Raw genomic sequence first — 23,211 nt, 5'->3', positions numbered from 1 at the left:
TTGTGTGGTGCAGGAATGACATGCCCGTGCACAGCCTTTCTCCTGCCCTCTCTGGGACCTTCCCAACCCCACCTCGAGAGGCCCAGCCCCAGCATTTCCCTCACCTCTCCGCCTCCTCCACTGTGATCTTCTTCTCAGCCACCTGCAGCGTGGCTGCTAGGCTGGAGTTGGTCTGCTCCAGCCGCTGCTGGGCCAGGGTGGCCCCCGGGGCAGCTGCCAAAGGCTTCGCTGATACCTTGCTGCCTGTTTCCAGCGTCAGTGAGCCAGGACCGGGCAGGGACCCAATCACATCTGGCACCACCTCAGTGGCCGCCCAGGGAGCAACAGTGTGGCGGGAGGGCTGCAGGACCTGCTGGTAGATGGTCTTGGGTCCAGAGAAGACAAGCTTGGTGGATGCCACAGAGGTGTGCTTGGCAGGGACATCTGCAAAGGAAGAGGACTCATGGTAGGTGGTGGCACAGGTCCTCCTCACCTCCCACACCAATGTGGGAGGGAGCCCCACCGCCACCTTGGAGATAGCTCCACAAGCCCCTATACCTGGAGTGGGTGTCCTCACCACAGCCGTGCCGACCAGCTCTGTGGGGCTGGGGGCTTGGGTGGGGCTTGGGGCCTTCTTCATCCCTTTCTCCAGCGACAAGATGCTTTTCTCTATCTCAGCAATCCTGAACTCCACACTGTCATCATCAAAGGCATCCCCAGCCAGCGTGGGCCGTGGTGCCGGGGTGGGGGGGCCTGCGATGCTCACAGCTTGGGCCTGGGCATATTGGGGTGTGGGGGTGCCCCCCGCCTCTGCCTGCCCCGCCATGCTGAACGCCTTCAGCACCGCCTGCAGCGGCTCCCGCTCCCTGAAGCGCGGCCGGCGCTTCACAGTGTCCGACTCGGTGAGGTTGAACTCCAGCACGGGCGGCTCCTTGGTGACAGCAGGGGCTGCTGGCTCCTTCCCAGTGGAGCCCTGGGGCTCTGCTGGCTGGGAACCAGGCTCCACGTCCGGCACGGCTGCGTCAGCCTTGGAATGCCCACTGGGCTTTGGCCGCTGTTTGATGGTTAAATTGCCTTCTTCTGCAAAGGGGATGCACTCACTGGAGCTGTTTTGGGACGATGAAGAGGAGACGCCCGGCTTGGCCTCCTCCTCTGTGTCTGAGCAGGCATCCTCCTGTTCACCCTGTGCGGCCACCTCTGTCATAGGAGCGCTGGGCTCACTCACTGTCCGTCTCCGTGGCTTGCCGCTCTCAAAGGGGTCCCTGCTGCCATTGGAAAGTGTGGCACTGCTGGCATCACTGCCATCGTGGGATCCCTCACCCACATCTGCCCGGGGGAGACAGTCCTGAGTCAGGTGCAGTGGTTTTGGGGCCAGGAGGGGCTTGGAAGGACTCACACCTGGTGTTCCCTCCAGCGCAGCTGCCAGGCTCTTCACTGTCCTGCCACGGCCAGCATCACTAGGGGTGGCACCTGCATCAGCCACGTCTTGAGGGGCTGTGGGCTGCCGCTCGGGGCTGGGGGGCTGCTCACCGTCTGCCTCGGCAGCGAGGGCACTGGACACGGAGCTGAGGCGCTTGGGAGGCGGCGGCGGAGGGCCCTTGCGCTTGGCCCGGATGGCAAAGGACTGGCTGCGGGTCACCTTGGCATCCGCCTGCAGACACGCCCGCGGCATCTGGCTGCGGCCCGGCCGCCGCGTCAGCGTGGCGTAGGAGCCCAGGGTGCTGCTGGGGGCCCCCTCCTCCTCCTCATGCTCCCCATCCGACAGCGCGTAGCGGTTCAGGCTGTGTGAGCGCTTCTTGTGTTTCAAGCCTTCGCCTCCGTTGTGATGCTCCCCAGTTGTGGGGGCTGTGGTGGGTGGCTCTGTGGGGCCACACTGGCTGTGCAGGTAGGAGAAGCCTTTTTGGGCTGATGTCTGCAGGCTGCTCTTCTGTCCAGGGGAGATGGAAGGGTATGGGTGTGCTAGGGCCTTGGGCTGCTCTGCTCCCAGGACGGACGGGGCCGTTGGGGATTTCAAAGAGACGTGTGGGTACATGAAGACGTACGGGGCTGTTCCCTTGCTAGGAGTCTGGGGAGGAGTACAGGGAGTGACCACTGGAGTCCCAGCTCCTTTCTGAGCCACAGGCCGGGCGTGCTGATCCGTACCTTCGGGCAGGTTCCTCTCCTTGAGAGGGCTGCCCCCGCCGCCGCCGTTGGCAAAGCCATTCAGCCCCTCGGGGGACACGAGCTTCCCATAGGGCTCGGGGCTGGGCCGGCCCGGCAGGCTGGCCGGGCTCTCCTTGCTGCGGGGGGGTGCACAGGACTGCCCACTGCTGCTGCTGCTCTCGCCGCTGCCCAGGCTCTCCTGTGAGGGGCTGGAGAGGCGCCGGGACAGCACGTTGTCCTGCGAGTGCCCTGAGCCCCGCGACCGCACCCCGATGCTCTCCTGGCTCCGTGACATTCCCTGGCTGCTCTTGATGCCGAGTGTGTCGTGGCAGCTGTTGGACATGGCTGTCTGGAGCTCATAGCTGAGCTCACTGTCCTGGAAGGTTGTCATTTTGAGCGTGTGTGGGGACTGGCACTCCCCGTTTTCCAGTGACTCAATGGTGACAATGTCCAGGGAACCGGGGATTTTGCGTCTTGCCAGAGTTGCTTCTGCTTGGTTGAGACTTTTGCGGAGGTCTCTGAGCTTCTTGACAGCCAACATGATCTTCTTCTGGTGGCCTGCAGGAAGGAAAGGGACATTGGGTTGGCTCCAACCCCCAAGGCCAATTTCCAGGCTGAGAAGAGTGGTAGTTATGTCACACGAGGGGCAAAGGTCTCAGGATTATCTAAACCCTGCCTATGGGAGGAGACAAACTACTGCTGGCATCTACCTAGCTGGGCCCAGCTCCAGCTGGCCAAGAAGAGTTCTTAGGGACAGCCAGGAACTGCCCTTTCCGGGTGCTCAGGACATGCCTGCACCTCCCAGCCTGAGGGAGAACGGGGCGTGGGGACCTGGGCGGGAAATTTGGCTGCCCTGGGCCACTCCAGCATGGCAGGAGGGACTCACCCAGCTTGTTGATGCCAATCTCTTGCAGGTCCTCCCACGTCAGGTCCGTCACGATGGTGATGGAATCGTAGCCGTTGTTCACCAGCTTTTTATGGTACTGGGGCAACCCAATGGCACTGAGCCAGTCCATCAGGTCAGCCTGGAAAGAGCATGGAGCCACTGCCATGAGCATCAAGGAATGGGCAGCACCTTCAGCATCCCGTCCCTGCCCAGGAGACTGTGTTTTTAGGGTGTCTCTGACTGCTTTAATGCAGTCAAAGCTATTCACTTAGAGACCCCATCTGCCTTATCCTGGGGTCAGAGAGCTCTGGGAAAAGACCTGAAGAAAGGGTGTGACCAAAGCCTCAGTGCCAGGGACTCACCGGGATGTAGTTGGGCAGCCACTCAGCAATGCTGAGCTGCCCGATTTCTGTAGAGATCTTTTTCCTGTGGCCTGGTTTGGTCACACCGATGGCTGTCAGATCCTAAGGGGAGCAGAGTGGGGCCGTGGTCAGCAGTGGCTCAGGGAGCTCGGGGCAGTGCGTACCCACAGCTGGCAGCTCTGGGTGGGGAAGGACCTGCCTCACCTCCGGGGTCATGCGGCTGATGGTGGGGACATCGTAGCCAGCGTTGAGGAAGTTGACAGTGTACGACTCCAGCTGGAACTCACGCAGCCAGTTGTAAATGGCTTCTGCATCCTGGGGAAAGGATGGGACACAGAACAGCCCATGATGGTGGCTGCAGGTGCTGGAAGAACCTGACTGCTCCAGGCAAGATGACAGGATCTCCCTGGGAAACACCCACTTGTGTGCTGAAGACCCAGTTCCCTGTGTCTCTGGTGCAGTAAGAGCTGGGCGGGGTGCCCCAAACATGGCCCTCTCACCCAGCACACCACTCCCCGGTTGGTTCCAGTTACCTTCCCTTCGAGGAGCTGCTCAGGACGCAAGAACTGGTGGGAGAAGACCCTGTCTCCAGGGGGGCAGCTGCCTGGGGTCTGGAGGCCCTGTGGCCCTGGCAGAAAGGAGAAAGGAGAACTGTCACAGAGGCACTTGAACATTGAACAGCCCCTAGGGCTGTAGGGACAGCTGTCCCCAACGCCCCATGGAGTTGCAACAGCCCTCACCTGCTGGGGAGGTCCCATTGTGTGGCTCTGATCCCAAAAGGTGTTGCTGGAGGTTGTCACCGGTGGAGGGCAGAGGCTGAGGGAGAGGAGGAATGAGTGGAGGAAGGACCCAGCTCTGGAGACCAGCTTTGTCACACCCCCAGGAGCAGAGTGGTGGTCCCCATGCTGGGCTGCTAGTCACAGCTTCACCCAGCAACAGGCTGGCCCCCAGCAAAATATCTGGGCAGGATTGGGCTCAGGGCTTTTTATTATCCTCTCAGGTGACACAGCATACGATGGAGATGCTGTGTGATGTCACCCATAGCCTCCAGCTCCACTCAAAAAGGCCAGCTGTGCTTTGGGGAACAACTAGGGTCTCCCCACAGGCATCTCCTTGCTGAGTCCTGGCAGCAAGTAGGTGTTTGGTGTAGGATACTCAACTCCAGCAGCCCCTCCTTTGCTAGAAGCGGGCATGGAAGGGGATGGGGCTCTATCTCCAGCCTGAGCCAGCAAAGGGAAGCAGCACAAGGGAGCAGGGTGCCTACCCTGGCATTCTCGATGAGGATACTGGTGCTCTGCCCATTGGTGCCCTCGGCGCTCTGGCCGCTGCCGGCGCTGCGGATGCTGCCGATGCTGCCCTCGCTGCCCACGCTGTTCCTGTCTCCTGCTGCTTGGGGCAAGTAGGGAGTCCGTCAGCAGCTCCCCAGAACTGGGGGTGGCACAGGGCACAGAGGTCCCCAGCAAGGACCCATGTGCCAACACACTGATGCCACTGAGTTCCCACAGGATCCCTCCAGCCACAGACAATGCATCAGTTCCCTCCCGCCTCCCAGCATGCACTACACAGACAGGGTGACCTGGGTGGCAAGGGACACACAGAGGGCTGAGACACAGGGAGAAAAGGGGCTTCTCTAAGGGCTCCCCAAAACTCCCTTTTCCTGCATCTGCTCCCTCTCATCTGGCTGCTTCCCCATGGAGAGGTGGAAAGAGAGTCTCCCCCTGTGCCCTTGCCCAGGCAGGGCTGGGAACAGGGGAAGGTCCCCAGCCCCTCTCCCTCCCCAGGTGCTCCCCTGACCTGAGCTGTCAGGGCCTGGGGCCGTCCGGGTTAGGGTGAGGTGACCAAAGGCTGCTGGGCCACTCGGGGCTGCCGGGTGTGGACACTCATCGGGGAGGTGCTGCAGCCCCCCAGAGGGGGCCGGGAGGGCCCCGGGGGGACCCTGGCGCTGCTGCGCAGGTGCCACGCGGGGGACAACCATGCCTGCATTCAAAGACAAAACACACGTGGTCAGAGCTCATGCAGGAGGCAGGGACAGCAGGGAGAGCTGAGCCACAACCCCCAGAGTAGTATCCCAACCATGGTGACAACCCCTGAGTCCTTCCCTTCCCCCCTAGCTAGCCAGGGCTGCAGGGCCTGTTGGACAGAGGTGCCGGGAAGGCTGGGAAGGTTTCACACAGGGGACTGTTCCCAGCATTCTCAAGATGGCCACTGACCTGTCCGCTTGCTGATGACTTCCGCAATGGAGGGGGGGAAGTACCCGACCCGGTCAGTGCCTTTCTGAGCATCGTGGATGTGTCCCTTCCATCGGCCATCTGGATGCTGCTCCAGGACCTGCCATGGGACAAGAGGGATGAGGCTGGTACCCAGGGCCATGTTGGGGCAGGGGGATGGGGAGCAGAGAGCAGCCTCACCGTGATGACATCTCCTGCTCGGACGTTGAGAGCAGTTGGGTCATGGAGGTTCCAAAAATCCTTCAAAGCTCGGACCTTCAGGATTCCTGATGCCTCTGAAGGCAAGGGACAGAGGAAGAAAGAAGGTGCCAGAGCATAGGGAGAAAAGAGAGGAGTCCAGGGAGGGCAGAAGGAGAAAGCAAGAGCACAGAGAGGAGAGAAGAAAGCATTAATACTGCAGAAAGACCTCAAACCCCAGACACAGCCCCACATGTAGGATGGGGGCACATGTGAGAGGGGACTGGGATGCTGGCACTGATTTAGGCTGTTCAGGAGGAGCACTGGGAGCCCAGGCAAGTCCCAGAGGGAAGAAATCCCTCTCAGTGCCATCCCCATCTCACCTCTCAATAGCTGCTTGATGTCCTTGCTGGCGTGTGAGGTGGTGAACTGGTTGACGATGTCCAGTGCTGTCTGGTTGTAGGTGTTCCTGATGTTCACGTCGACTCCACCCTGCCCAGGAGGAGACTGGTCAAGGCCAGCTCCCTGCCTGCCACCAGACTCAAGGGAGGCAAGGGACTGAGGGGAAGGGGTGCTGAGTGACCCCCAGGGGCTGTCCCCCAGCCCCATCCCCACCGTGCTCACCTCTAGCAGGAGCCGCACCACCTCTGTCTTGCCGTAGAGTGCGGCTTCGTGCAGGGCTGTGCCTGTCTTTGTCTGCTTGTTGATCTCAATCCCAGCCTTCAGCAGCTGCCTGGTAGGAAGGAGGGAAAGGCGTGAACAGAAGACATGGACATCAGGGCCAGGCACTTGGCTGCTTTATGACAGGAAGTGGACAACACCTTGCACTTGCTTTGGGGATGAGGGGCTGAAGCCTGCAGGAGGAAGGTGTGTTTGGGAGGAAGTAGAACTGAAGCCATGATGGGTTTTTCCAGCATAAGGCAGGGAATTACCTGATGATCTCCTTGTGCCCGTTCTTGGCTGCCAGATGCAGCGGAGTGGTGTAGTTGGGGTCAGTGGCATCCTTGGATTGTCCCTCCAGCAGGGCGACACACAGATGGCTGTTCAGCAGCAGCTGGGCCACCTGCATGAGACACTGGTAAGCAATGGGGTGCAGGTACCCCCACCTGCACCCTCCCACTGAGGGGCTCATCCTTGGGGCCCGCTCACCACTCCCCATCTCGCCACTCCATTCCATCCACAGCCACAGGCTTGGCTGGAGCTGGACAGTGCTTGGCATGGCCACACTGTCGTGAGGGGCTGTAAAAGGTCACAACAGCCAGAAATAGTCTTCCCATAATCAGGCTTTTCAGACCAAGCCCTAAAAACCTCCAGTCTCTCCAGCTCAGAGCGACTCTCAGCATCTCAGGGCAACCCAGAGGCACAGAGCAGTTATTTTTACTGCCCTGTTTATAGCTGCAGACATTATAGCTACTCCAAAGATGGAAATATACCCCTGGTCCCCTCCAAGTGGGCACAGAACAGTCTGGCTGGCTGTGCTCCAGCCCAACCCAGTTGTGCTGGCTGGGCCAGGGTCTGCCAGAGCACAGTGTGGCCCTGTCCCCAAGAACTGTGCTGGGGACCCGGAGCAGCGCTGGATGATCAGAGCTTGCTGGGATTAGCCAACTCAGCCTATCCATGCTTAACCGTGAGCAAAGCTGGGGTGGGTGGGGGAAGGCTGCGGAGAACCAGGAGCAACAACTCCTGGCTTCACTCCCAGTCTGACACTGTCCTGCTGTGAGGTCAGGGACAAAACCCACAGCTCCCAGGTTCAGGATCTGGCTGTGTCTGGCCACGGGAGGAGGCAGGTGCTGTCTGCCAGGCTCTGAGCCTCGTGGCGGAGGGAGAGCAGTTGTGGCCAGACCCCGTGCTTTGCTCCCAGAGGAGCCAGTGGGCTCCAGAGCTGCCCCTGGAGAAGCCCTTGGTGCAGGGCAGAGCCCACAGCACCCACCTTCAGCCGCCCGAACTCGCAGGCCAAGTCCAGCGGGGTTTTCTTCGCCTTGTTGATGAGGCACGGGTTGGACTGGTGCTGGAGCAGCATCTCCGACTGCAGGGGAGCAACGTAGTGCAGGGGCTCAGCATCACCCTGCAGCCTCCCTCCCACCTGGCAGGGTTTGCCCCCACCCAGTACCCCAGAGAGCCCCACGGAGGGCACATGGGTGGCTCTGGGCTCTCACTTACCACCTCGTAGTGGCCGTACTGCGCCGAGAGGTGCAGCGGGATCTGCCCGTCCAGCGAGGCCATGTTGACAGAGGCGGCGGCGCGGAGCAGCACCCGCACGGGCTCCACGCGGCCCTGCCACGCCGCGTAGTGCAGGGGCCGCATCCCTGTGGGCAGCGGGGCTCAGCAGGGCTGGACACGGCCCCCGGCCTGGCGCAGGGGGCTGAGCCGGTGGCCGCAGGGGCCCTGCCTGGGGGTCACCCCTTACCGTTGCTGTCCTTGATGTCGACGGTGGCCTGTGCCTCCAGCAGCAGCGAGATGAGGTCCAGGCTGCCGCCCAGGGCTGCGTGGTGCAGCGCTGAGAACCTGTGGCACAAGATAGGGCTCAACCTGGCCCCCAGCCCCACTGTGCTGTCCTCACAGCACCCCCCGCACGGGGACACGGAATGAGGGCTGGGATTGTCACTGGCCGTTCATGGCGACATCCTCCCAGATTCCCCACTCCCAGTGCCTCAGATTCCCCATAGCAAAACATTGATAAATGCCTCCAAGCTGTCCGTGCCCCAGGGCTCAGTGAGGGATGCAGACACACTGTGTACCTTGGGAAACCCCAGTGAGAGGAGTCCTTCACTCCATGCCCTCTGTTGGGGGAAACAGGCAGGATGGAGAGAGATGCATCTTCCCTCTCCACAGGGCAGCCAGGCAGCCACAATGCTGCTCACAGCATTCGGCAAACACATCAGCCCTGTGGCCACTCCTGCCCCCTCTGCCAGCTGCCCCCTCCCTATGCCAGCAGGGCTGCCAGGAGCTCATGGCAGAGCGTGGGAGGCCGCCGGTGATGAAAGAGCCCAGTGTCTTGGGGCTGTGAAAGGGGCCTGTCTGCCTGGCACTCCCCCTGAGCCATCACGTGAAGGGCCAAGGCCAAGAGAGGGGTCCCTGTGCCACTGGGGATTAGCCTGTGAGCTACTCCAAGGGACATGGGGGGCTCCTGACAGCAGCAGCCTGGGGCTCCAGTGAGCTCTGCAGTGTCCAAACCCAGTGCCAGGGACGCAGCTCATCCAGCATGGCTCTCCTCATTATCTGCATCCCCAAATCCCTGTGCAAGTCTCAGCACTGCAGGAGGAACACTAACCCCAGCAGAGAGGGCTGCTCCTTTCTCCGGTACACCCACCATGTCCCTGAGCCACAGCAAAACCTCTGCCTCAAAGTGTGAATGTGGGGGGGTACAAAATCCCCCTGACCCATCCCTGTGGGGTCCCACTCTGCCCTGGGGTGGCTGCACAAATCCACACTCACCCACCCCATCCTCTCCAAACCCTGAGCAAGGTGATGCCAAGGACACCACCAGCACCATGGCTCTCCCAGGACACACACTGCCACCCCCATGCTTGTGTCTCACCTCCCCATCATCCCCTTCCTGTGCCCCAGCGAAACCCAACACCCTGCCCTTGTCCCTCGGGCAGGGAACAGACCCTCTACCCCAGTTCCCACCTTCAGCCCTCCTGGAGTTGCCCAAGCACAAACCCTATGCCCTATCAGAATCAGATCATTGCTTCTATTATTAAATTATTTTTCTATTAAGCTCCATCTGTACAGTATTATTTTAAGACGGAGCCATCCTGCACGTTCCCAACCCCCTGCTGGCCTGTTAGGACTCATCATGGACACCTCTTCCTACAGAGCACTCCAAAAGAAAACATGTAGAAATTAGGTACAACAACAGCACATAAAAACAATGCTAATGACTGACAGGGTAGAGTTAATTCAATAAGAATAATACGCTTATTTATTTTATGAGCCTTTGTGGTTTCTTTAACTCTTAGTACCCAGTTTATTAAGTACTTGGATTTTGGAAGTGATGAGCTACACAAATATGCTGTGGTCACTGGGCAACCTCATATTTTCTCTCTCTAACTCCCCCCAAAACAATGGGATTTTGCTTTTGGGATATTAAACAGAGGCACGAGCACGTGCAGGCACTGAGGCTGGCCAGGTGCTCCTCTGGGCTTCAACCAGGGGGACACGGGGCACTGGGTGGACACGCTGCCATCCCTATGGAACCCCATCCCTACAGAGGGGCACATAGAAGGGATTTATGAAGGATTTTCAGGAGGGATTGAGCACTGCCCTCAGCTTAGATCCAGGCAAGCTCTGGGATGCTGAAGTGTTCTCCAGCTCCCCTGGAAAGCTGTATGATACCCTGAGCTGCAGGACTGACTGGACACTGGGGAGAGGAGCCCCCCGGGCTGGCAGCAGCACCCAGCACCCTCCAGGGGAGCACTCACCCGTCTGCATCCTGGTAGTTCACGTTCAGGCGCTTGGCAGATCCCAGGAGCTCTGCAGAGACAAGAGGTGAAGGTCAGGGCAGGAGGCAGAGCCTGCAGGCCCCCAGGTCCCCACATGAACCCTATCCCACAGCCACACCCACCTCCCAGCGTGCAGAACAGCGCCTGGCCCATCCCGGGGGTCTCTCCTCCACGCTCCTCTGCCTCCGCTTTCACCTCCACGAACCCTCAGTGGGCTGACCCAGCTCGAGCTTAGCACTTTCCTCCCTCCATCTCTCCCGCCCCATCCATGTGTGCCCCCGGGATGGGTCAGACCCCGCAGCTCCTGCCACTCTGGCTTGGCAGAACAGCGAGCGCTCCCCTCCCCTTTATAGGCACTGACGCTCCAAAACTGCTGAGTGGGGCCATTTTACCCCCCACTCGCTCCCCGTGCCCGCCACTGCCACCGAGGCCTGGCCCACGGACCACATGGTTGACATTTTTATGGCCAGGGCAGAGGCTGAAGCTTTCAGCTGTGAATGCAAGGATTGTGCTACCTTGGATATCCCTATCCCTTTGCCCGTCCTTCCCTCTCCTTCAGGGACCACTGGGCAGCAGCAGCAGAGGATGCTCAGCCCACCCTCAGCACAGCCTCACACGCACCCCCAGTGCACCCCCCAGCTCCCTGCTCCTTCCCGCAATTAATTCAAATGGATTCCTTCCTCCCACACAGAGAGGACGTTTTATTCTTCACCGAGGGGTTGAGAGCGGATTAACATCTCTGGAATTCATCTGCTAAGTCAAAAGGGAAAGAAAGGGGAAGGTATGTGGGGGGGCTAAGAAATACCACCACTCCTCCTCTGCCTTTCCAGGCAGCCCCATCGCCGAGCCAGGGAGGATTAAATGCTTTCAATGGTTTCTGTGCTTTTTGCTACAGAAAATCAAAGTCCGAGTGCCAGGCTCTGAGCCTGGGGTGAAACAGCTGCTCAAACTCCACTCAGCTGTGGTGGGGTCTTGGGGAAGGTGCCCCATTCCTCGCAGCCAGGTAGCTCTCTGGGGCTGAAGATCCCTCTCCTTTTCCGTCCTCTCCTTCTCCTCCTCAATTCCTTTCTCTTCTCCCTCTTTCCCAAGGTCTCTGCCCACCTTGCATGGCAGATCCCATAAGCCATCCTGGGCGGTGTGACCCCTCTGCTGGAAAAGAAGAGCTGAAGAGGGGCTGGCTCATTCATCATGCAAATGGATAATTAAAGGAAACCAAGGACCGGGGTGTTCATTACTGCAATTTACAGTGTTTTGTAAACAGCCTAATTAACACAAAATGAGCTTGGAGTGGCTGCTGGTGAAGGACTCGTGACTCCTCACCACAGCTGAGGGGATCAGGACAGGATCACCCTAATTACCTCTTCCAGGCACTGTTTGTCTTTGAGCCTCAGCCACCAATCCAACAGCCCTTCCCAAAGGAACTGGCTCCCAAAGCCGTCACTCAGCAGAGCTCCCACTTCCCCCTCCCAGCCCCAAGAGCTCAGGATCTGGAGTCTTCATCAAGGACAAGCTGCTTCCCTTGACCCCAGCAGCCAGGAAAAAATAACATTTCATTTGTAAATTGGCCACTTCTGATCTGAGTCCTGGAGAACCATAACCACTGGGATTGCTCCCACCATCTGCAGCTGAAAACTGCCACTAGAAAAGGGTCAGGAAGGGGAGGAGAAAGGAGGACGAGGGGTCCTTACTCAGGGCAGGAGGGGCAGACCCTCAATGATGACCACTGGGAGCGCAATGCTGGGAAAGGAGACGGGCTGGATGGAGATGCTCAATGAGCACCAGCACCTCCAAAAGAGGCAGAAACATTCCACAGCCCCTGGGGGCTGGTCCTGGAGTTGAGCAACGCCCACTATTTGAAGAAGGAGAGTTCACCCAAAAATCCTACCACTAACCCCATTTTCAAGGGGACTGAGCTGGCCAGAGGGGTCCAGTAAGCAGGGCTGGGATGTCCCAAGGCACAGTGGGTGTCCCTGCCTGCTCCCAGGCAGACATTACTCAGATTTGTTCCCTGCTCCAGCAGCCCAGCCAGGCCAGGACACAGGGCAGGACCACATGGACATGATGCAGGTGGCTGAGAAAGCTGCAGGTCACAAACAGCAGAGCCAGGAGCAGCATCCCTCTGGGGGTCTTCCTAAATGCTTGGATCCACCTTGGGCAGGGAGGGAAAGCATCTCTGATTTGCAGCTGGGTAAATCACTGCTTGGAGAGCTGGAGGGTTTGCAGCAAGGCTGGAAGGTGAAGTGTGGGTGGGAAAGTGTCTTGGCACCCCAGCCATGCCATAAAGGCATGAGAGAGGGATGGAGGGGAAGCAGAGCACAGCCAGGCAGCTGGGACCCCTCCACCAGTGCCATCCTGCTGCACAGCCTCCAACTCCAGGGACCTGGTGACGGGAAGGCAGCTGATGGGACATTTCCCTGCATTCCCCCTCCTCATTCCATCCATGTGCTCCTTTTGACCAATTCCCCAGGTTTCCCCCACATTTCTTCAGCCCCTTCTCTCCCCCCTGGAGCCCAAGCTATCCATCCTTTTCCACACAGATGTTCTGCAGCTCAGCAGAGGCTGGGCCAAGCTGCTCCCAATCCCACAGCCCTCCCAGCCTGGCCTGTTCAGCTTTGGCCAGGGGGCTGCCGAGCTGGGCTGGGAAAGGGCTGCAGGGTTAATCCAGCTACAGCACTGGGATGGCGTGGCCAGATCCTTCCCAGCCACATCATCCCCCGCGTTGGGTTCGCACTGGGGCAGGGGCACTCTCAGGCCTGATCCGCAACCCCCATTCCCCACCAGGAGCACACTCATATCCCGGGAAAATGAACCCAGAACACGGACCCAGCGCTGAAATACAAGACGCCCTGAAGAGGTGATTTATTTCCAGGGAAAGCCCAGCTTGGTGCGCCCTCAGGGTTAACTCCCGCCGCGGGCTCCCCCTGCGCGGCCCTGCTCCCGCCGGGCTCCCCGCCCGCTCTGCCCCGGCCCGCCGCGTTCCCCGGCGCCTGCCCGGACAGGACGAGGCTCCGCAGCGCAGGGCCGGGCCTGAGCGAGGCCTCGAGGGAGCCAGCGAGCTTCTGTGCGGCGTCTGGCTGCCAAGCGGCAGCGGGAAGCACCTCCGGAACGCTCCGGCAAATTGCTTACAAATGTCGGGCCGGCCGCCGGCCGTGGCGAAGGCAGCGCGGCCGCCCAGCACCAGACGGGGCCGGGGCCCTCAACGCTGGCGCGGCCGGGCTCCGGCCCTTGGCCTCTGGATGCCCACCGAGGCACAGCCCCGCATGGCGCATTCCCAGGCAGCCCCCTTTACCCGTGCCTCAGTTTCCCCGCGGGCTGCACTCCTATGGCGAGGATGCCAGGCTGGGCTGGGCTCCTCGTGGGGTGCGGGGGGCACCGGGGAGCGGCCGGCCGGGCCGGGCACCTCACCCAGCGCGCTGGCAGCCGGCCCGGCACAAACCCGTATTTACCCCCCCGAGGCACTCGCCTGGCGCCGGCTGTGCCGGCTGCGTGGAGCCAGGCGTGCCCTCGCCCGGCCCAGCACCCCTGTGCCAGCGGACCGGGCACCCTGAGTCACCCGCTGCCCTCCAACGGAGAGCTCGTTCCTGCGGGGACACCCGTGAGCTTCACCCGAGCTCCTGGAGACCGACACAATCCCTCCGAAACGCTCCTTGGGAAGCAGCGACACGTGCTCGCCTGGGCTGAGGAAGGAAATGCCCAAATATCCTGTGGAGTTCTGCCCTTTGGAGACTCCTGCCCTGGCTCCCACACGGGAGTCAGGCTCCAGAAGGCAGGTTTTTGTGCTGTGACCCCCTGCCAGTTTGTCCACCCAGGGCAGAGCTCCACCACTTGCAAGGCTTTGTTGCTGTGCAGGACGATACACAAATCTGTGACTGGAGAGCCATCTCCTTGCCATAAAAACAACCCTTTCTGCTGGTCCTGTGTCAGAGACTCTCATCCCATCCTCCCATCCTGGGAAATCACACTGCCACACTGCTGGCTGCAAGTACCCCTGTGCCACGAGCCTCCCTGTGCTGCAGGTCTGAGCACCCCAGTGTCGTGGACATCCCTGTGCTGCCAGCCACAACATCAACCCTGAGTGTCCCTGTACCATGAGCATCCCTGAACATGCAGTCCTGAGCACCGCTACACTGCCTGCTACAAGTACCCTGCATGCAGGAAAGCCCTGCAAGGGCACTGCAGGAACACCATTCTGCTTCCCTGGGCAGTGGGAGAGGGACAGTGTGCATTGAACACACCAAATACATGCACACACCCTCTTGGGAAAATGAAATCCACCTGGGGACTGTCACCAGTAAGCCAATAAACCAGCTGGAGGAGCTAATCAGCTGCTATCCTGCAGAGCAGCAGCCGCCTCCGATGGTAGTGGCAGCCTCTGGAGCTGGAGGCGGAGGTGGCAGGAGGTGGCAGCTTCACCTAACCTGCCCTGTGATGGCCCAGGGTGGCACTGCCTCGGCATACGATGAGTTCATGCCAGGGCTCAGGACAGACTCACCATCTTGGCCAAAATCAAGACCCAAAGAGGTGATGTCCATCCCTCTTCCGCAGGAATCACCCTTCCCTGTCACCTCTTGTCCACAGGCACGTCCGCTGTGGCCACCCACCTGGCTCCTCCCGGCGCAGCCTCCCAGCAGACCGGCTGCTTCAGGAGCAGTTTCCCAATAGGTTCAGAAGATTCACCCACCTTGATAGGGAAGGAGTTCAGACACAGAGATGTTAAGAAACTCAACCAAAGCTGCCCAGCCAGCTCAGAACAGAGGCTGGGTGACAGTCAAGGGCTCCTGACCCCAGCTCTCTACTGCAGCCACCAGCTGCACCCCAAACACTGAGCCCAGTGCTGTGCCTGGCTCCCCACACAGGGGCTCCTCTGATTCCTCCATGGTGATGGTCGGTGAATTTGGCTGCCAAGATGCTGCTGCCTGGAAAACCTGGCTGAGCACCCATCCCATGCCCAAATGTCATGGCTGTCCAAATGCCACAGGTGTCCAAAGGCCAGGGGTGCCTTCCTGCCCACAAAGAGCCTGTGCCAGGTTGGAGGTTCTGCAGCATCACTGAGGATGGGTTCCCCACCAATGCTGACAAGCAGGCCCCTCGCCAAGCCAGGCACTATGGGGTTGGTGTGACTGGGGCAAAGCCACTGGGTTAACTGGCAGGGATGGGGAGGCTGCAATCAAGGAGGTGGAATCCCATCAGCAGAGGGCAAATGGCAGTGGCATGAGATCAGCTGGGAGCCCTTTTTTGTCCCTACACCAACATCTGGCAACTCCTCAAGAGTAATTGGCATTTTCACCCCTTGAGAAACCTACCAAACCCTGGATCAGACCAGGGCCCTGCCTGCTCTGACACTGCACAGGCTGCAGGATGGCTGTCACACCAAGCCCTGCTCCTGGTTTCAGCAGCCCGGAATAACCCCAGCAAGTGCAATAACCTTCAAGGAGCTGAGCTCTGAGCAGCCCCTCACAGCATCCTGAGGCTGGACACAGCACTCCTGTGCTGTGAGTATCCCTGCACCTAATGCTCATTTCTAACCTCAACACAAGTCACCATTTACCCCTGGCTGGAGCCCCACATCTTAGGGCTCACAGCCACGCAGAGCCCAAGCTGCTCCTGTCACCAACTTGTCTCTGCTGATGACATGTTCAAGTCTCCTCTGGCAGCTTGGCCTCCTTCCTCATCTCCTTATTTAAGCAATACTGTCCTGCAACACCTTCAGATACGATGGTGGATGATGGTGAAGGCAGGTGATGGCAAAGGCAGACGAGTTTGAGAGGTCCAGGAATCTGCCTTCCATCCTGGGCTGGGCTGGAGGTCTACCACATGCAAAGAGGGATAGGGCAACAGGACTGTGGAGTCAATTGGGAGCCTTTTTCCTTCTTTAGAGAAGGCTGGGAATATTTTTTCCAGGGTAAATCAAACATTTAAGGTTTTTTAAGAGGCTGGCAGCAGGTGAGACATTGGGCAGCATCCTCACACAGTGCAGACATTGATCACTCACTCCCAGCCCAGCTACTCCAGGACCCCCATCCAAACCCCCAATTCCCCCCTGCTGCTTCCCCTCACAAGCAAAGCAGGAAAAAACAGGCAATTTGTTCAAAGTGAAGGCTCCCAGAACAATGAAAGGAAAAGCAGAATCGGAAACCCTGTCTCCATCCACACAGCTGGGAAGAAGGTGCAGCTCTCAGCTCTCGACCCCAAGGTTTGATGGCCGCAGAGGGGGACAGAGGGGACAAACGCCAAGCAGGGAAAAGAGCATCACAAGCATCATTTGGGGCTGGATTTGCAAAAGCCAAACACATGCTCCTGCTCTGAGTTTCAGGTCCCCAGAAGGATTTCAGATGGGGTGAGATGGATGGTGCTTGCTCCCCTTCTCCACAGTAATTTGTGGGTTTGTAGTGGCTGCTTACCCCAAAATGATGCAGCCCAGCCCAGCTGCCCTGGCTGGGAGAAGTGGTAACACCCCTTCCCCACAGAGCTGAAATTGCATCTCCCAGTCCCATCTAGGATGGAAACAGCTGGGAAAGGCTTCGGGTGGGGGAAGCCAGGCGGCTCCTTCGGAGATACAAGGGCTCCTTTCCCAGCTGGCCGGGGAAACGCGTTACCGGGAGGTGAAGTCACCGTCCCTGCTGGGACCTGGCTATTCCGCTCTCCAGGATATGAACTCAGAGGAGCTGTATTTGCCCAGGGAAGAGGTGGAGCCTTTTCCATTTCCCCCATCCTTCCGAAAGGACAGGACGCCTCCTGAGCGGGAAGAGATGGGACGATAGCGGTGGGGGCCAACGGCCAAGTGCCAGCACTGCCTGAACCTGCAGCAGGCACGCCATGGAGCCAAGGGCCACAACTGGGCTATGGGACATGGGGACCAGCAGAGTATCAGCTCCAGCATTAACAATGCACCTTAGCTCACGTCCAGCTGGTTCCCTGGAAGCCAAGGAAGGGCTATCCCAGATACCCTGGCAAAGGGCTGCCTCTACAGACAGTCTGAGTGTTGTCACTAATGCCATACCCAGTAAATGGTGCATTAACATAATCTGTGGTGGATGTGCTACAGATTGACAAGGGCAGAAATAACACAAAAAGGACTTAAGAGAGATTAGGAGAACAAACCCAGGCAGATTCAACCTGGGAAAAATGCAGATTGCAGCATCTGGGGAGAAATAATCTAACCGGCAGCAGGTCAATGGGAGGAAGAAAGAGGGGAAGCAGGATGTGGGGGGACGGTGAGAGGAGCAGTGTGAGCGTGGGCACAGAGGGACCTGCTGGTCAGGAAAGCAACCTCGGCAGCCCTGCGTAGGGGGATGCTGCTTCCCAGGGTACCATCTCCCACGGTGTATTCTGTTGATGCCTGGGGTACCATTGTCCATCACATCCCCAGGGCTGTGAACATGAGAGAGGCTCACAGGGAACATGAGAGGTGAGTGACAGGAGCCAGCAGTGAAGGGCTGGCTTTGCATGGGAAGATTAGGGCAGGTCAGTAAGTCTGGATTAGCTGAGCAACAGTTAATTAGGGAGGGTGAGCAGGGACGCAGCAACCCAGCAACCCACCTACACCTGGAGGGGTTTGACGCTCCAGAGCAGCACGTACCTATTTATTTTATGGTTCTAACAATGAACCCCAGATAAAAATTAGAGCACCCAACAGTGGCCAGCAAAACCCTCTGGGCTCAAGGGAGCGAAACAAGGATCCAGCTCCTACATTGCAGCTTGGAGGCAGCAGCAACCATGCAGCTTCCAGGGGAAGCAGGGCAAGGCTGAGGCTGGAGGACTGGGCTGCCACAGCCCTAGGGCACCATGTCGCCATCACTGCCAGCCCCGTGCCCGCACAGGGCAGCTTGGCACCCAGGAGCTGCTCCAGCCGGTGGAGCCAGTACTCAAAGCACACAGCGATGCGGAGGCTGGAAATCCTGTGACATCCTCCTCCTTTGGCCCCAGGGAAGCTGCTGTGCACCTGGAGCAGGCGCTGCCAGGGCGGACGGAGCGGCTGTCCCCACCCTGGCTGCGCTAATCTGGGCAAGGCATACACAGGATGGGAGGGGAGGCAGCGGGAGGTGAAGCTGTTCGCTCGAGGTCACCCAGAAGGTCGATGGTTCAAGTGCCGCCACTCCTTCCCAAGGCTGTGACACGGCTGGGAACTGAATTTTACTCAAAACTCCCCCCTCTCGCCAGCAGCCCGTGGGCAATCAGCTGTCGGCAGCCCGGGACTAACCTCAGACGGCTGCTGGCGGCCAGTTTGGAGTCACACGGTTAAAAATACCTTGCGGATGCCTTTCCTCAACTCTGACCCTGCGGAGCCGGTGCTGTCGCCAGCCCCGCACAGGGACGTGCCGGCGGGGTCCCCTGGGACACTCACAGCCTGGGCTGTGCAGGGACATGGCAGCTGCTGCCTGGGGACTGCGTTTTCCTAAGCACCAAGGATTTCCACTTCTGGAGGGCTGCTGACTATTCTCTATTGCCAAACTGAAACAAGGGGCTCGGCTTCCTGAAGCTTCCTTCCAGCAAGCGATGCCTGCACTGTCCAGCTCCCTCCGAACTGCAGCCTGGATTTCAGCAGCTTCAGCAAAATGTCTCCTTCCCTCCAGGACAGAGCCAAAACGTGGCCTCTGGTTCCTGCCAGTCTCAAGGGATGCTGGATGGGTGATTGCTCCTGCAGATCCCATGGTGCTGCAGCCATTTGTGGCATCTGCATTGGGAAAGAGTGCAAGGATCTCACTCAGCAGTGGCTGCTCAGCTCCCAAGCCATGATGGACAGGAGGGATCCCTCTCCAAATCCCTTCTCCAGTGATGGTGAGGGTACACAGGGCACCTTGCTGCTCCCATTCCCTGTGCAAAGGTCACCTACCAAAACTTGTGAGAACTGACTGGCTGCTCCATGCTGCTGGAAAGTGGGAATGGGAGAGGGATGGGTCCATTACTAGCAGGCACAGGCCAAGCTCTCTCCAGCCTGGGGCAAGAAGCCTCAGAGAGATCGTCCCATTGCCACTCTCTCCTTTCCCTCCCAAGATGGGGAAAAGTGTTGTCCATGCCCAGAGTGAGAGCTCTTTCCCAGATGGGTCAGACCCTCCGAATGCCTGCCTGGGTTTCTGGCTGGACAATGCCAAAGTGGGAGAAGCCATCACCAAAATCCTGCACACTGTGTTAGCTGGAATGGGATATTTTCATGCATCTGTGGTGGTGAAGGATTTGTCTGGGATCCTGGTCTACCATGGGCTTTCATGTGCAGTGGACAGGACAGGGACATGACAGCTACATGACCAGGATGTCCTGCACCACCCTGCATGTCCCCACGTGGAAGCAGCAGTCACTTAGCAGTTAGAGACAGTCTTTGTCCTGGGGAGAGGCATCACCCTGCTCTGGAAGCAGGAATCCGCCCCAGGACCCCACACCCACCTTCCCATCCCTTCGGGTCCGTGGTGACTGCTGAGTTATTCTGGGCATTTCGTTCCTGACCCCCTCCCCTCATCCCAGCTGCTCCAGGGCCGGCAGGGAGGGCAGCTGGTTCCTCCCATTGCCCAGCCCGGACGCCAGAGCCTGGCAGCAGCTGCTTGGGGACCAGCCGGGGACAAACACGGAGCAGCCCCATCCCCCCATATACCTTGGAAGGGACAAGGGCTGAGTTACAGCAAGGACAAAGGCATCACAATACAACTCCAACAGAAAAGAAGGAGCTGGATCTGAAGACCACCAGTCCATGGGCTGAGCTCTGGTCAGCAGCTCCCCACAAAGGGATCAGGAAGGGGTTCAGGGGCAGTACAGCAACACCTCCCACCCCCCAAAGAACAGGCCCACCTCAGCATCAGAGGTAAACAGAGGCAGAGGCAACATCCTTGGCTCCTTGTCAGACCAGTGTCGTGCCCAGCTTCCCACAGGGACTCCACTGCCCGCAGGGACCCCTCTGCCAGGTCAGCCCCCTCCATCCCAGCCCTGCCTGGGCGCTCCCCACACCCCAGCCCGACGGAGCGGTGGTGGGACGCAAGCCAAGGCCTGCCTGCTCCCTGGACCCCTGCCGGGAACCCGATCTGTTTACGCCTTCCTAGCGCGGCGGGTGCGTGTCGGGAACGGCCCCGGCAAGCCCGACTTGGCGGCGCAGGCAGGACGTGGGAGCAAGCCCTGAAACCCCACCTGCTGCCCCGCAGCATCCCGGGGCGGGTGTGGGGAGAAAGTGGGGGAGCACAGAGAAAAATGGGACCCTCCTGCCTCCATCTGCTCCTTTTTGTAGGTAAAGGCACCATTTCTTGCTCTGTGCTACTCCTCCTGTGGCATCCAATGCCCCTCACCCTGGCCATGAGACCATGGCGGGTTGCTCCATCCCCAGACTTGGCAGGGAACAGTTTTCTGAGCAGTGGCAATCCTTCTGGGAAAGCACTGGGAGAGCCAACTAGCCCTGGAAGCCTTGTCCCTTCCTGGAAAACGAGGTACTGTTTTTGCAAATATAGCCAGCAACAGGTGTGGGTGCAGGGGGCTGATGGCCACATGCTGGTCCCTGTTCCAGGGTCTGGACTGTACTCAAGTGGGGCTGAAAAGAGGCACCCACCTGCACTGCTCCTGGGGGGAGATGTTCATCCAGGACTGCTCACCTGGTGTGAATTCAGTCTCACAAAGCCACAGGCATTTGGAGCAGGCTGCAGCGGGACAGAATCATGGCTTTGGGGACTCAGAGCTGGACACCTGCTCATCCACACCAGGTTTGGGTTGAAAGGAACAGAGAAGCAGCTCCAGGATATCCATGTGCTGCTAAATATAACCAGTGGGATAGATGCTCCAAGACAGGGAGTTGCCTGCGCCTTGACACTGTTGAGCAGGAAACTGAGGGCTCTCCCAATGCTTAAGTAGCTCTTGAGGTTTGGAGACACAGAGCAGGGTCAGAGGCAGCACCTCATTCTGTGCAGGAGCCTCCTTCCCTCTAAGGAGGAGCGTCTCCCTTCTTTTAAGCCAGCAGGATTAGCAGGTACTGGTTCAGGGAAGCCAGAAGGGCTCAGGAAGCCCTTCCCATCTGTGTCAGCCCCACAAAACCAGAGCTGCTTCAGACCAACCAGAGCAGCCTGGGCTGCAGCCCAGGAGCATGGCTGTGCTGGACCCCACACTGCTGGCCAGTGTCCCCGTGTTCCCTGTGTAGGCAATGATTAGCCACCAGGAAGGACTCTGGCCCCTTTTGGAGGCCACTGAGGCAAGTGGTTCTCACGTGGCCTTGCTGTGGTGGGGACATATCCCAGGTCCCTGAGGGGCTGCACAGGCTGTGAGTTGGATGTCCTGGCCAGGGAGACAGGACACCCATGGAAGGGGAAGATCAGTGGGGCTTCCAATCCCCAGTCTCCATACTGCTATTTGCATCCAGTTCACCTCCAGCTGGAAACCCCCTTCAGGCTTATCCATGCCTGACCTAGCAAAGAAACAAGGCAATGCCCCACAAGGGGCTGCTGGAGGGGGAGAGTGAGGCAGGCAGCCCCTGGGATAGATGTTCTATGGGTGCAAGAGGCACCTGCAGAGTGGGTGGCAGAGCCTGAGCCAACCTCGCTGCTGGGGACACCTCAGGGACAGGCACCAGATGCCCTTGCCACGCTCGCCAACTCCCTTCCAAGCAGACAGGGCCTTACACAACCAGCCGTGCCCAGCATTACGAAATCCCAGGAGTTTTCACCCCTCCCAGCACAGCCACCCACCTCAGGTGGCCGAGCCAGACCCAGCTCCTGGGATGGCACCAGGGAGGACAGGGCAGGGGTCTGGGCATGGCATCAACGCTGGGGGCCACGTGCTCCCTGCACAGCCTTGGCTGGCGCCCGCGGGGAGCGGCGCTGGCAGGGCTTGGCGGAAGCACAGCCGGACGTGTTGCACCAGGCCTGGGATGCTGCGGGAGCCGCATACCTGCCTCACGCAGGTTCTCCCTGTCCCTTATCTCGCCATCGCAGCCCTGCTCGCTTGCAGCTCCGGCCTTTCTCCCTGGGGTTGCAAACGGCTCGGGGTGGCTGTGCACCTACCCTGGGCAGCATCCCGCAGGAGCGAGGGATGGGCCAGAGTATCCAGCCCTTCCTTCCCTGGGAGGGTAGAGATCATACCGACAGAGCCATTTCCAAGCAGTTTGGGCATCTCCAGACAGGTCTGTGACTCACCATGACACCTCGGCAAGGCTTGGGTGATATTACAGCCCCAAGGTTCAAACAGATCCCTCCCTCTCCATCCCAGGCACTATTTTTTAGGGAAGCCAGGATGGGATTTAGGGGGAGCCAGAATGCTTGCAGCTCCTCCCCACCCTCTCACTTGCTAGAGCAGCCAGAAAAAAAAAAAAAGGTGGTTTATTGTTATTTAGTTTCTTGCCCCTTTCATACTCCTTTGCCGGAGTTTTTGCCAGCGGCAGGCCCCGGGTCTGGCGGGGATCCAGGACAGCCGAGGCGCTTTAAAAAACAAAGCAGGGCGCGTGCATGCACACATACACGCACGACATCCAACCCCGCTTTTAACTCTTGCCGGAGCAATGCTGGTGGAAGCATCCATTTCCAGCAGGAAACCATCTTACACGCGGCCCATCGCCACTGGGATCCAACAATTCACCTCCCACCTTCCCAGAAAAACCTCTTTGTGGCACCAGGATCCTGACAAAGAGGTAGCAGAAGTGATGCTGGTCGTTTTCATGGTCCACCAGCTCCCTCCTGCAACCAAGCCAAGCCAGAGGATGGAATGCCGGTGCTGGCAGTGTCCTTGCCACGTCCCTTCTCTGCAGCCCTGGGGAGCACTGTCCTGGTTACCGTGCCCATGTGCTGCTGGCAGCCGGGCACACGGTGTCCCAGGGCTCAGGGCTGCCCTCCCTGTCTGCCTTTGAGCTGTCATCGTCTGAATTATCGTGTGTTTCTGGGTCAGACAGCCAAAACAGCCTCTGCAGCCCTTGGGAAGGGGCAGCTGAGCCCCATGGTCTGGGCTGAGTCACCAGGAAATGCCCAAAGGATGGAAATTCCCCTCCTGTCCCAAACCTCAGCTGCCTGTCTGTGACATTGGGGATGGCTGCCAGC

At 59.2% G+C, this 23,211-nt stretch overlaps 1 protein-coding gene across 5 annotated transcripts in view; it reads right to left on the bottom strand.

Moving 5' to 3' along the window:
* Window positions 1-23,211, bottom strand: part of CASKIN2 (CASK interacting protein 2) — a 37,765-nt gene that overhangs the window by 2,588 nt on the left and 11,966 nt on the right. For 2 of the 5 annotated variants that reach the window (XM_068209510.1, XM_068209509.1), the window contains exons 3-19: window positions 10,199-10,250; window positions 8,182-8,279; window positions 7,935-8,080; window positions 7,705-7,800; window positions 6,707-6,837; window positions 6,399-6,507; window positions 6,158-6,266; window positions 5,778-5,872; window positions 5,580-5,697; window positions 5,164-5,346; window positions 4,634-4,755; window positions 4,110-4,185; window positions 3,903-3,997; window positions 3,574-3,684; window positions 3,370-3,471; window positions 3,008-3,146; window positions 105-2,679 (exon numbers count right to left, since the gene is read on the bottom strand). In XM_068209510.1, the coding sequence (XP_068065611.1) occupies window positions 105-2,679; window positions 3,008-3,146; window positions 3,370-3,471; window positions 3,574-3,684; window positions 3,903-3,997; window positions 4,110-4,185; window positions 4,634-4,755; window positions 5,164-5,346; window positions 5,580-5,697; window positions 5,778-5,872; window positions 6,158-6,266; window positions 6,399-6,507; window positions 6,707-6,837; window positions 7,705-7,800; window positions 7,935-8,080; window positions 8,182-8,279; window positions 10,199-10,250 (4,357 nt within the window). The remainder of the gene's footprint in view (window positions 1-104; window positions 2,680-3,007; window positions 3,147-3,369; window positions 3,472-3,573; window positions 3,685-3,902; window positions 3,998-4,109; window positions 4,186-4,633; window positions 4,756-5,163; window positions 5,347-5,579; window positions 5,698-5,777; window positions 5,873-6,157; window positions 6,267-6,398; window positions 6,508-6,706; window positions 6,838-7,704; window positions 7,801-7,934; window positions 8,081-8,181; window positions 8,280-10,198; window positions 10,251-23,211) is intronic. The other 3 variants (XM_068209512.1, XM_068209511.1, XM_068209513.1) reach the window with 3 other exon arrangements.

This window comes from Anomalospiza imberbis, chromosome 19 (assembly GCF_031753505.1).
Source record: "Anomalospiza imberbis isolate Cuckoo-Finch-1a 21T00152 chromosome 19, ASM3175350v1, whole genome shotgun sequence".
NCBI classification, from domain to species: Eukaryota; Metazoa; Chordata; class Aves; order Passeriformes; family Viduidae; genus Anomalospiza; species Anomalospiza imberbis.
The sequence above is the reverse complement of the archived record's forward strand: the minus strand, read 5'-3'. Positions and strand labels throughout refer to the sequence as shown.